The sequence below is a fragment of the Notothenia coriiceps genome, unplaced genomic scaffold (assembly GCF_000735185.1).
Source record: "Notothenia coriiceps isolate Sejong01 unplaced genomic scaffold, NC01 NC01_scaffold00019768, whole genome shotgun sequence".
NCBI classification, from domain to species: Eukaryota; Metazoa; Chordata; class Actinopteri; order Perciformes; family Nototheniidae; genus Notothenia; species Notothenia coriiceps.
In genome coordinates this window covers 1-13459 of record NW_011352469.1, presented here as the reverse complement: position 1 = coordinate 13459, position 13459 = coordinate 1, and the positions used below count along the sequence as shown (strand labels likewise).

Genomic DNA, 13459 nt, shown 5'->3' with positions numbered 1-13459 from the left:
CATGTGGTCCAGCTGGAGTTTCATCTGCCTCCTGATCCATGCCTCTGTCCCTCTTTCTGACACTTTATCTTTATTCCTCACATTTCTTCTTCTTCACTAAGTCTTCATCTCCTCCTGGCTTTCTCCTGCTCTGACCCTCCTGGCCTCTTCAGTAGCCTACTCTCTTTTCCTTTTCCTCTTTCTGTTCGTCCTGATCACTTCTCATAAATGTCTTTTTTTTATCACTCCAGCTACTCTCTTTTCCCACATTTATCATTGAAATAACTTATTAGCGATGTAGTTAAATAAACAGACATGCTTTCTAACCATCCACTGTTTCTGGCTTTCGTGGATTCACAATGACTCTGTCTGCGCAGCTCAAACGCAACAACGAAACCAAAACTAAAGTATTTCCTTTGGTTTCGTTTTCAAATAAATGACCTGACTGCAGAAAGATGCAGTCTAAGATCACAGCGGTTGGTGAGTGCTTATTTTATATCAGTTTAAAGCGGGTTTTATTGAACTATTAAATGAACAGACACGGTCATGTTTAATGCAGCCTAAAAGCTATGCAGCTGCAGAATAAAGACTCGGTGATGCTCGTTACCTTAAATGACCTTAGCTATAATACATTTCAGGTCAGGCTGGAGGTAAAAGTTCACATTCCCTCAATACTTCATACGACTTTATATTCAAACTTAAGGCATTAAACGATGCATTACCTTGCAAAACAGAAGTTATGTGTATTTATAAATAATATATATATTATTAAAAACGCATTAATAAAAACACGCATTCAAAATAGCTGCGCCATTGTAACTTATATTGACTACTGTATATTCTTAATTGATATTTCCCGTAATAAGTTTAACAGAAGGCAAGGCAAGGCAAGGCAAGGCCATTTTATTTATGTAGCCTAGCCCCTTTCAGCAAGCGACAATTCAAAGTGCTTTACAAAATAAAAACAAAAGACATTTAAGAATAAATACAGCATAAACACATTATTAAATGGCATTTAAAAACAGGCATAAAAAGCAAAGATGATGAAATAAATAAATAAACACAGCAGGTACAGAATACATGAATAAAAGGCATACTGCAGTGTGAGTATGAACAGCTCAATTAAAAGCAGCGGCAAGATATGTTTTTAGTCTGGATTTGAAAATAGGGAGTATTTCAGCGGACGTGCACGATCCGGGAAGTTTGTTCCAGATTGTCGGAGCATAATAGCTAAAAGCTGCTTTTCCATGTTTAGTTCTTATTCTCGGAACAGAGAGCAGACCCGACCCAGAAGACCTGAGACTCGTGGATGGTTCATAGTTACGCAGGAGATCGTTTATATACCTCGGTCCTAAGCCATTTAGTGATTTAAAAACTAGCAATAGTATTTTAAAATCAATTATTTGGTCGACTGGAAGCCAGTGTAAAGACTTCAGAACCGGACTGATGTGTGCCACTCTTTAAGTGTTTGTGAGGACTCGAGCAGCAGCGTTCTGAACCAGCTGCAGCTTTCTGATGGATTTTGTTGTGAGCCCTGTGAATACACTATTGCAATAGTCAAGTCTACTGAAGATGAAAGCATGGACATGCTTTTCTAAGTCCTGTTGTGACATTAGTTTTTAAATCCTATATATGTTCTTCAGGTGGTAGTATGCAGACCTAATAGCCTAACTGTTGTAATGTGACTGTTAAAATTCAGGTCTGAGTCCATCACTACACCTAGATTTCTAGCTTTATGAGTTACTGTGTAGTCTGCCGACTGAAGCTCTGCGATTACTTTTACAGAACTCTTTTATAATAGCATTTACAAGTATCTTATGATATGATATAAATTGATACATTGCATGTGAAAAACAACCAGAACACGTGCGTGTCACGTTGTAAATAATTCAGATATTACAAATGAAAGTAAACATCTCCATTAACTAATTGAAAGAGGCGTAATCAATAAGATGTTTTATCTTTCTTACCCCGGATTTGTTCTTATTTGTTTTTACTTTTTTACAAACGTGTGCTTTCCGTTAGTCTACTCTTTCATTTGGTCTTACTCTGCACTGTTCCTTGTGCTGAAACAATGTAAATGTACCGGCTGTGGGAAGAAATTATGGATTTCTGCTTCCTATCAAGAAATGTGTCATTTTTGATTGGAAATGGAACACTGTAAATAGTAATATATTTACTATTATTACTTCCCTTCTTGCAATTTGCCAACAGTGGCCTTCTGTGTTATGATAATGATGTTTGTTGGTCAAGAAAAGAGTTGGTAGAAGTACTCAGATCTTGTACTTGAGTAAAAGTAGAATTACAAGAGTGTAGGAATACTCTGATACAAGTAAAAGTCCTGCATTCAAAATGTTATTCAAGTAAAAGTACAAAAGTATGTTTGCATCAAAATATACTTAAAGTACCAAAAGTAAAAGTATTCACTATGTAGATTGGTTCATTTCAGAATAATACATATATTATATGTATTGATTATAATTATTGATGCATTAATGTGTTTATGACAGCTGGTAATGGTGCAGCTAGCTTTAATTGCTATATACTGTAAGTTAGCTTGCAAATTTACTCCAGGTGTAACTAAAGTCTGATTTAAATTTTGATTATATTTCACATCATTAATCCAAATCTGTAAAGTAACTACAAGGTACTTGATAAATCAAAGCAGTGGAGTAAAAGTATGCAATTTACCTCTGAATTGTAGAGTACAAGTACAAAGTAGCAGATAATTGAAATACTCAAGTAAAGTACAAATATCTCAAAATTGTACTTAGTGCTTGAATAAATGTACTTAGTTGCTTCCCATCTCTGGTCAATAGTGTCATTCTGTAGCAATACAAGGGTTTGAAGTGAGAATGTTTACATTCTCTTTACTAATATCATAGTCCCATTAGTTTTATTAGAGGGTTATTTAGTTTTGTTGCATATTCTTCCTCAATCAAAGGTGTCTTCAGTTCAGATTGTGCGTGAATTTACAAATGTGGGATTGTGTTCATGTTTGCCTCGTTTTTTCATTAGCTGATGGAGTCTGACCATGGATGAGGAGGTTGATCCTGACAACGAAAACGTGAACTCTGTCTTGGCTCAGGAATCCTCAGAACTGCTCCGAATAATTAGCGGTCAGACATCTGCGGTAATAAAGAAGTTGTGCGAAATGACGCCAAGTGAGGGACGTTGGGACGTGGTCCTGGGCCCCGGCAGCTCCTCGGCAACACACCACATCGAAGCCATGTTGAAGTACTATATTAGGGCCAAAGCTGCAGATTGCAGCAACTTCCTTCAGAGCGTTTGTATCTTGTGCGAGAACATCCCTATGCACCTGGAGTCGAGGCTCATGTCAGTGGCTGGAAATGCAAATAGTGAGTATGAAAAAATGCAATGTGCGTGCCTCCTCAGTCACGTAGTGTCGAAAACTCACTTCAGTGGTCAACTGACTAATGAGCATGACATTTAAACAAACATTGAAGTTAATAGGAAATACCACATAAATTAATTATTCCAATATGTTATTTCCACGGCTTAGAAAAGTTCATTCCATCTGAGAGGACAGAAACTTCTCTTTTTCAAAACCAGAAGACAAAACTGTTAACCTGAAGCTGCTTTTTGATGACCAACATAATGCTTTTCATTATTATACCAAAATTAGTTTATTATTTATTATATTATATTGTAGGTTTATCCATTTTAAGCAGAACTTATTTCACTACTGCCCAATGAATTGACCTTGGAGCAGTTCCACAATTTACACGACATGGGTAGTGTAAAATTATAATAATCTAAAGTTTAGTAAAGGGTAATTCAACAGCAATGATACAGGGCATGATTTATGGCTACATTTCTCTCTCTGGTTTGACAAGGAAGTGTGTAATGGAAAGCACCTATAATTTCGGCATTTATGGGGTGTGGCCAGACACCACAGTGCTGCCGTTTGAAATGTATGTGTTTGGTAACACATTGTTCCATTAACAATTTGTTTTTTGGCTGATTGCTGAAAGGGGCACACATACAGAAGTATATTTTAGATTTAACAGTCATAGTCCTTTTTTTACGTTTAAGTATGTGGATATGAGATCACCTGATTATTTTATTAAAGGCTTATGTAAATACTTATATTTGTTTTTTTAACTACATTTAAACAATGTTTGACTGCTCAGTTGATACAGGTGCTGTTGTTGTGTATTTTCTTATTGTGCACACAACTATAGCAGCTCCCGAAATAAAATGTGGCCTACCTGGAAGATTGATCAAATACAATGTTAGGCACCAGTGGTCTGTATTGAGATGAAAATAGTTTTTTAATGTCTTCCCTCTTGTTTCATAATCACTATCTGATTTGCAGTGAAGCGCCCCAAAGCACAAATAGCATTGACAAACTCAATAGGAAAAGTGAAAGCTAAAGAGGGGAGACGCAGGAGAGATCACCATTAGTTTAGTAAATCTTTTGACTTTTGTTTCACTTTAGAAATTCCCTGCATTCCCTTTGATTTTCTATTTCCATGTCTTGATGAATTGAAGCACTAGTCTTTTTTGTAATGCTCCAGTATTCTCCAGGATTTGTTCTGTACTATATGTTTGTTTTGTTTTTTTCTGCATTGTAGATGATTGTGAAAATTCCAGTCCTAGTGTAACGGATGGCAAGACATCTTCGCCGCTTTCAGAGAAGCAGCTCATCAAACGCCCACGGATTGGTAGTACATACACACAATGCGTCAACTTTGTTATATTACAGCTACAAATTAACTTTGCACCTGGTTAAAGTTAATTGATTTATTAAAACTGGATACAGCCATGCTGCTAATATGTGATATGGTAGTACTGTAATGTTAAAAAAAAAAGTTTGTCTTTTTACTTACTATAAAAGGTCATTATATTCTTTTTATACTGTGAACCTTTTAAAGGGTTCATTTGTGAGTGTTCTTCATAGCTGACTGAAGCACTTTTTATGTGTTTGACCTTTCAATGTAAAGTACATGGGTTGGGCTGGCAGGGCCAAAAAAATACAGAATAAATCACAGATGTCATCGCACCAGAAAATGGTGAGCAACTCTCCTTCCATTTAAAATATTGTATCCAGTTTCCACAATACATCCAACTAAAAGTGTCTTTGAGTTTTCTCCTTGCATCTGCGCATATGTAACATTATGTCCTTGATGCCTTGACATGAAGTTCTCGCATTTCCTTGACAGAATTATTAGTGTCAACATCAAGATGTAAACATAACATTTGAAATGAGAAGAATGAGATGTTTCCATTCCACAGTAATATGCAAATGTAAAGGGGTTACTGGCATCGTAACTCTGTTTCCTTTACTAAGTATTATATTACCAATGACAGCCGGTTCTCGAGTTCAGATGTCCTGAACCAAAACAAGCTTACTTGACTAAGAGCAACCATATCTGTTAATGTCCAGCACCTGAATTATTAATTTAGAATTTTATATTAACAATAATATTTTTACATTTTAATAATACTATCAGAAATATACATTTTATTTAAAGTCGCTCAAAGTCACTTTACATCTCATAACATCTCTCTTTAGATATATAATATAATGTGCAATAAGCAACAAAGCACAAGTAATACAGTCAAACATAATTTAGATCAACAATAAAATATGCAATTATTAACAGAACGCGATAACTTTCACAAAAGATTTATCCCGTTTCACTTACTGTTACTTTTTACACACTTTGAATGTTGAGTGTTACATAATAACTTTGTTTTTGCAAATTAACAGAAATGTTTCTTTGAACCTGCTATTACAAGTATTAAATATTGTCATTGCAACTTTTGCAACGTATCCAGGAGAACAATTCTGCCCTCTACACATTTTATAATGTTTGATTCCCACAGATCACTGGGAACGGTACATTGCTGCAGTGATGCGGTTACTGCAGCGAAGGTGGGATCGACTCAGTGAGCGCCTGGTGAGGGACGTCCAGCTGGAGAGTGTGTGGGTCAGCCTGAGAACGCCAAACAGAGGCAGGGACAGACCTGATCAAACCCCTGGATCAGCAGAAAAAGGGGGAAGAACACCAGGTTAGCATGATAGCTTTCAACATGTACTTTCATGTGGTACATGTAGATGGTAGAAACAATAAATGGGTGAAAAAACAATGAACCTTTAAAGAAATTCATCATAAATACACACCATTATTCTAATCATGCATTAATGAAGTCTGCTCAACATTAACTGAAGCACATTTTCACCAAACAGAGCCCGATGGGGATTATGGCTTCATGGATTCCAGAGTGACATTGGAGACCTTCCTTAACGGATGTGCAGGGAAGGTGACAATTCTTGTCGGCCCGGCTGGATCAGGAAAAACTCTGCTGATGTCTTGTTTAGGACAGCAGTGGGCACAACGGCTAGTAAGTTTAAAACATTCATCCTTCAGAGTTCGGCAGGTAAACTGTTATTTTCTATGTACTTTGAGTGGGATTCAACTTAAGAGTCAATATTTTATCGACATATCAGTATAAATGATTGGAATTTCACAAAAAAAGACAAAGAAAGTTAAATGATAAAACCACTCACCCTTAAAACACATACCTAAAATATTTATCCATGCCTATGGAATGATTTTGGAAGCATAAAAACAAATAAGATCAGAACCAACACATGAGAAAACTAAGGATATGAAGGTAGCACCTGTAGGAAAGTTAACAGCAACATCAATCACTCACCAGATGGACGGCAGTGCTATGTTTATGGTGTTAAGGAGGCGGACAGCTTCAGGATATCTGCTGTTCTGGAACCTGGATGTTCTGGTCTTAATGCGACTTAGTCCAGCAAGTTGACACTTAAGGCAAAATGTCACCTGGAAACTATTTCTGGCACCAAGTGGTGTAAGCAAATAACCCATACTGTAGGACCAACACAAACACTTAGCAGCTACCAGTTCCACCTCAGAAGAAGCTCCAACAATTTCATACATAAGTGTCGATTTACAGGTCTTGGGAAGTACTGTATGTGTGAAAAACGTTTTATAAACCCTTTTGTTGCCCCAAATGAGGGCTGGTTGAAGCTGATGCTGAACAAGTTTTTCATGTTTCCATTGCAATGGCCGGCACTTCGGCCCAAACATTTTTAACTTCAGCACCAACAATCTGTCGCCACTAGTTCTTAATGTCCATTGGGTTTGCAGGGCCTTAAAGGTTTTCCAATCCTTTATGTGCCATTAGAAACACATTCAATGGCTCCCTGTGGAGTTGTGTGGCGATCCAACTTTAATATTTGTTGGTCAGGGTTTAAATATGTGTCGTCTGACATAAGGGTCAGCAATATATAAAAAAATGATTTTACAAGAGTACTTCAGGAATTCAGCATTGAGCATTGCACGACTTCCAACATTGTAAGGCTCATGATTGTCAAAGAAGGAGGAACTCTGCACATTTGCTTTTTGCTAGTAGAGGCTATCCTTAAAGGGAAACAGGCTGCAGCTACCTTTAAAAAAAACAAACATATGCAGTACAACTCCACAAGACCTGTTACAGACTTTGGTGTGTACTGCTCTTTAACCGTTTCTTCTCTGCTTGGTTGATTCTTGCACTTTTATTTGGTTTTCTTACTGGTTTTTTTATCCTTTTTGAATCGTCAAGGCCCCAATCCCTTCGTCTCACCTGTTTGTCCTGCTGGAGTTTCGTCAGCTCAACCTGCTGTCCTGCCCTCTCTCCTTGTCTGAGCTGCTATTCCGACACTACCTCCCTCTGAAAGGATGCAACGAAGCAAATGTATGCAGACACCATCAGGACTTTTCTATTTGTACATTGGAAAGTAGTACGCTAAAAATGATATTACATTTAGAATAGTATAATCATATTGTTGTCAGGTTGTTTGGCTGGGTCTGTATTAATATTCCAATATTTTGTATTGAAATCTTCCAAAAAAACAAAACCAAGAAAAAAACCAGTGTGACAGTTTACACACACATTTATTTGTGTGACACTGTCATTTGTGTGACAGTGTCACACAAATAAATAGGGCCTTGTGTTGGTCCTGAAAGTTCCATTCATATATTTACAAAAATAACTCAAATTGAATTGAAATGACCCGTTATAAAAGAATGAATAGTTTATCTTTGAGAGCAGATAAGAAAATAAGTAGTAAGGGCAGGATAAAAGTTACCAAATAAAAGTATGTAGACTCAAGCGAGTCGTATTCAAAATTCCTCATGTTTTCTGTTTTCTGAACAGAGAGCCATTGTGGATTACCTCATCTCCAATCCAGAGCAAAGCTGTTGGGTGCTGGATGGCTATGACGAGTTTCACAGCAAAATCACCAAACAAGAGTTGCACGGAGAGCCGTTGGACGCAGACAAGTCTCTGCCTGTTTCAGACCTGGTCTCAGGGCTGTTAAATCGACAGCTTCTTCCAGGATGTACCGTGGTGGTCACCTGTCGTGCACGAAATGTCAGCGATTTGGAAGGCTTATCCGACAAAGTGGGGCATATCCTGGGGTGGGACCGCCATGAAATCAAGGAGTATGTGGACAATTTCTTTGGATTAAAAGGTGAAAACATGTTTACATTGTGATATTTGTTATTCTGCATTGCATGTCTGTAGAATGAGGAAATGGGATTCCATGGGACACCTGAAGCACACAGAAGGAAATTGTCCATTGCATAAGTTCTCACTTTCTGAAAATACTCTTGTTTTAGGCAATGGGTGGCATCTGGGTAGAGCGTGCAGGCACAACTTGATAAATTAACTGTGGTCTCCTAGTCTGTGTCCTAAATCCTCAAAATTCCTTGTATTCGTCTGATGATTTTAACGTCCGTCCTTACCTACAAAGTTCATGATTCTCACCGTCTTTCCAATAACAACTAAAAATGACCCTACCTGATTTTGACATTTAGTTTCCCAAATGCAGCTCCTCTGTTTAATGCCTTGAGCATTTTAGGGTTGCATTAAAGGTGTGACAGGGGATTTATCAGTGGATACAATTAACAGATACAATGACAAGGGGAGAACATGCATACTTGCAGCAACTGTGCATCACATGCTGAGTTATTTAGTTGGTTGATGTTATTTTGGTCACTTGATTTGGGTCCAGTAGTTATTTTGTATTGTAGACAAATACTTATTTATATAATTTTCCAAGTACCTTGAAAACATAGTTGCAGTAAAAGATGATTCCAAAAACTCTCCTTGTAATCTCAAGCACTTCTTGGCATATGAAGTCAATTTTGAATGTGTATGCTGCTTTCCAAGTTTCAGGAAATATCACCCAATGATGTTTTCATCCACCAAACACTGGAACATGCAGCAAGAACCTTTTTTGAGAGAGAGAGAGAAAATGTAGGATGTAATCCTTTCTCAGACCATTTACATGCACAAAAACATATACTGTATAACACACTACAAGAGAGAGGGAACCCCAAAAAGCATAATAGGGCCCCTTTATAGCTAGTTTTGATTTGGATAGAACTCGTATAATGCAATCCCTGTGCGTTTTAAAATCAACCTTTTTCACTGACACATAATTATTTTAAATTACTCTGGGTTACCTTTGCTCTGCTTTAAGATGGCCTGGGCTTCACCATGCTGTGTCACAAGATCATTAAACTGCATATAATAACAAGAATCATAACAGATCCATCCATCCATCTTCTCCCGCTTATCCGTGGTCGGGTCGTGGGGGTAGCAGTTCCAGCAGAGAGCCCCAAACTTTATTTTCCCTGGCCACATCAACCAGCTCTGACTGGGGGATCCCAAGGCGTTCCCAGGCGCTCCCAGGCGCTCCCAGGCCAGTGAAGAGATATAATCCCTCCACCTGGTCCTAGGTCTACCCCTTGGTCTCTTCCCAGCTGGACGTGCCTGGAACACCTCCCTAGGGAGGCGCCCAGGTGGCATCCTAACTAGGTGCCCGAACCACCTCAACTGGCTCCTTTCGACGTGAAGGAGGAGCGGTTCAACTCCGAGTCCCTCCCGGATGACTGAACTTCTCACCTTATCCCTAAGGGAGACGCCAGCCACCCTGCGGAGAAAACCCATCTCGGCTGCTTGTATCCGCGATAACAGATGCAATACAAAATCAAACTTGAGAGACAGGACTATGTCAATCAAGCCTGTTTGAAAATACTCCCGCAGTCATAAAATAGTTCTGATAAAGCATAAAAAGTAAAAACAACTATTCTATGGGTTTAAGATTACTGTGATATCTGTGGATTAGGGGGCTATTTGTGCTGATCTATCAGGCAAAGGGTCAGTGGTTTGACCCCAGCCTCTCGGATTACATGTTGAAGTGTCCTTGGGCAAGATACTTAACCCCAAACTGCTCCATTGTAAGTCACTTTGGATAAAGGTGTAAGCTAATTACATGTTATACTAATCGTTTCTTAATGTATGTCTTAACTGCATAGGTCACTCATCACACAAAGCTATCGGGCCGCAAGCAGCAGATCTTCTTCTTTCCAGCCGACACCTCGTCGCCATGTCATCCCTCCCTGGCCTCTGCAACACCTGCTGCATCTGTTTGGAGTATTTATTATTGGAAGCGAGGGAACCAAGTAAAAGAGAGATACATAGAGAAAGTGGAACTGAGGCAAGGAGAAACGCGGAAAGCAATGAAGAAAAAGAAGTGCACATTCCAGGAGGAGGAAGAGGGGAAGAGGGCAGGAGAGGAGAGAGTTATGGTCCGAGGGGAGATCAAAGAAGGAGAAATTACGACATATTGGCGGATGGAACGAATGGTAGAGCCCAGCGAACTCCAACAGAAGCCCAGATACCCCCCACCCTTACCCAGATCTACCTCACTGTGCTCTGTGCATTCCTCAGCCGTGACCCTGACGCAACAGAGAGCAACGAAGGGTCAAACGCCACGTCAATTCCACAGAGGTGAACACATAGTAGAGCACTGAACATTAACGCCATTAATAACGGCGCTCCATAAATAACATTTCATTTCAATCTATTTGATTGACAAAGTTCATTCAGAGTCTGATCTCCGGTTATTAAAAGCATTTTCTAGAAAGGGAACTGGAATCCTGGGAGATTTTTTTCAAACAAATAAGCAACTGTCCAACCGAATAATCCAGAATCCAATACAATTCATAAAAATCAGCCCACCAGGGATACTAAATGGCCACTTTCTGGTTAAAACTGCAATTTTGGATCCTGAAAATGGCAGAAATTGATTTAGCATCCTCAATGACCCCCAAATACAGTTTTAAACTATTGTCTGCATAGGCTATAATGGTAATGAATGCAAATTAACGCTATTTGGGCAAATGGCCCAACATAGGAAAGTTAGTATCTGGCAGTTTCTATGTGCTCGGGATCCGTACTATACATATCTAACATACAACTATGGGGTACTCAACATTTCCGTGTTCAAAATACAACTCTGTGAGCTGTCAACTAGATTAAACTCCTGGCAAGATTTATGAGCCAAGATAGCACAACAACATCAAAATGTCTCCAGAGAAAGCTACTAGTGCAACATATTCATTTAATTAGTTAATTTCCAACCGTTGCATCTTCTCATCATCATTCATTATATAAAGTGCAGCAGATGTTTTTTTTATTATTTGTGTTTTCTGTCTCTGTGCAGTGTTGTGTGCACTCTGGGTCGGCACCGATCTGAGTTGTGTGAGCTAAGCCAGCTGGCCTGGAGAGGCGTAGAGGAGAGCAGGATCCTCTTTACGAAAGAAGACATTTCTCCGGAGGTTTTGGACTTTTCTATCAGGACAGGACTCTTCTCACAGGTCAGGCAATGCGTGTACAATACGTTTGATTGAGTTTTAAGGGTTTCTTCTGAAACTAGGGGGTGTATGTGTCTGTGTATTTTTTGGGAGAGCATCTGTCGCCACACTTTTTTTAAACCATAATTAGGTTTGCTCAGTGTGCAACACATATAGAACACATGTTCGGGAAGCATTAAACATGCTATCACTCAACATTGGAGGGGAATTACTCATGCATTTGTATTGGGACTGAAATAAGATCCGCTTTTACCTTTAGTGATGGGGTATCTGCACTATTGTATAGTATAAACAACCACAATCAATCCCTCTGGAACAAACTTTGGGATTTTAGCCTTTGCAGACCATTATCTTGCACAAAAATATATACAACACACTACAGAAAGAGAAAACCCCAAAAAGCATAATAGGGCCTCTTTAAAGCTAGTTTTGATTCAGGTATAGCTCATATGATGCGATTACCTGTGAACTTTGAAATCACCTTTGCACACCTTCACATGTTTTAAATTATTCTAGTTTACCTCTACCCTGCATAAAGCTGGGCTTCTAGAGGATTCTAGAGTTGTAATAGCTTTGGGGATGATGTAATCATAAAGTGTGGCTTAATATATTCAAATCTGCTTGCACATCCTCCATGAAAAGACACTTTTAAGCTCAACTTGGAACCTCTACTTTTCACATTTGAGTTGGCATGATAAATAATATTTGTGTCCATATCTTCCTGTCAGGTGGAGCTCAGACGTGAGGATGGTGGGCTTGTCAACTCCTACTGCTTCAATCATCTGACATTACAGGAGTTTATGGCAGCACTCAGAATCATGACCAGTGCTGATGTTAGCGACACACAGCTTAAAAAGAGGTAGGAAACTCAATTCAGGGAAGACATGAGACACATCGCTTGTAATCAAAATGAACTACAACTGCTGTTTTTACATTGTATTACATTATCTGTTTGTTCTGCATTTACTTCCTCAGGTATTTAGATTGTGGAAAACATCACAAATCATCAGACTAAATGTATGTACAGTGCAGCCTGTATTATATAACCCAATTTCAATACCTCTTTTAAAATCTAAAATCTTTTACTAAAAATACCTCCTCTAAGCTTTGGAATTCCTTATTTGGTGAAACTCCATCTGTTTACACCACAGCACGTCAGTCCAGGTATCCGCCCACTTGTTGCTGTATGCAACCTGTACCTTCGCTAGAAGGATCATCTTATATGAAAAAACAAAATGTCCAATTAAACACCAGAGAGCTTATATCTAAACTCAATACCCAACACCTCAGTCATTAGTGTGCCGGATGTATTATCTGAATATTTAGACCAGTTTTAGAGTACTAAAGCATTTTCTGCATGTAATCTAAGGTGCTGTTTCCACGGGAACGAAACGAGTTGTATCTGCTACTTTTCTCTTTCGTATAGCCCGTTCATTCACACAAGGCCGTAACAGAACCGTGGAAACGGACCCCTAAAACGATAACGGGTCCCAAGGTGGATAGATCTGCGGACGGAACGCTCTGGGGGGCCAAACGGCTCCGTGTATACGTGCTATACGATGATTTTCCTGATAACGATGAAGCCATAGCCCCGCCTCTCCCCACCTCTGCTGCTCACTGCTGAACCATGGCAACCATGCTCGGGTTTCTTCTTCGCTGCTTCTGGTGTATTTTGTGCAGCGCCACTTACAGGCCCGGCATATGTACTAAAGCGTTTCCAGCGGGTTGAGCGGTCTCGTGTGAAGGGACATGTTTATTATCCATAAGCCCCCCCC

General features: G+C 39.1%; 1 protein-coding gene across 2 annotated transcripts; it reads left to right on the top strand.

Moving 5' to 3' along the window:
• The first annotated feature begins 375 nt into the window (after positions 1-375).
• LOC104952270 (protein NLRC5-like) lies at positions 376-12578 on the top strand. Of its 2 annotated transcripts, none has more exons than XM_010779061.1 (10): positions 376-459; positions 2998-3338; positions 4578-4670; positions 5833-6018; positions 6197-6351; positions 7582-7713; positions 8176-8491; positions 10344-10818; positions 11534-11687; positions 12413-12578. In XM_010779061.1, exons 2-10 carry the CDS (start codon positions 3014-3016, stop codon positions 12545-12547), a joined length of 1971 nt encoding a protein of 656 aa, XP_010777363.1. In that variant the 5' UTR covers positions 376-459; positions 2998-3013; the 3' UTR covers positions 12548-12578. The 2 variants fall into 2 exon arrangements, with proteins under 2 accessions (XP_010777363.1, XP_010777365.1); XM_010779063.1 differs by having other exon boundaries at positions 4578-4667; positions 12413-12577.
• Positions 12579-13459: the final 881 nt, after the last annotated feature.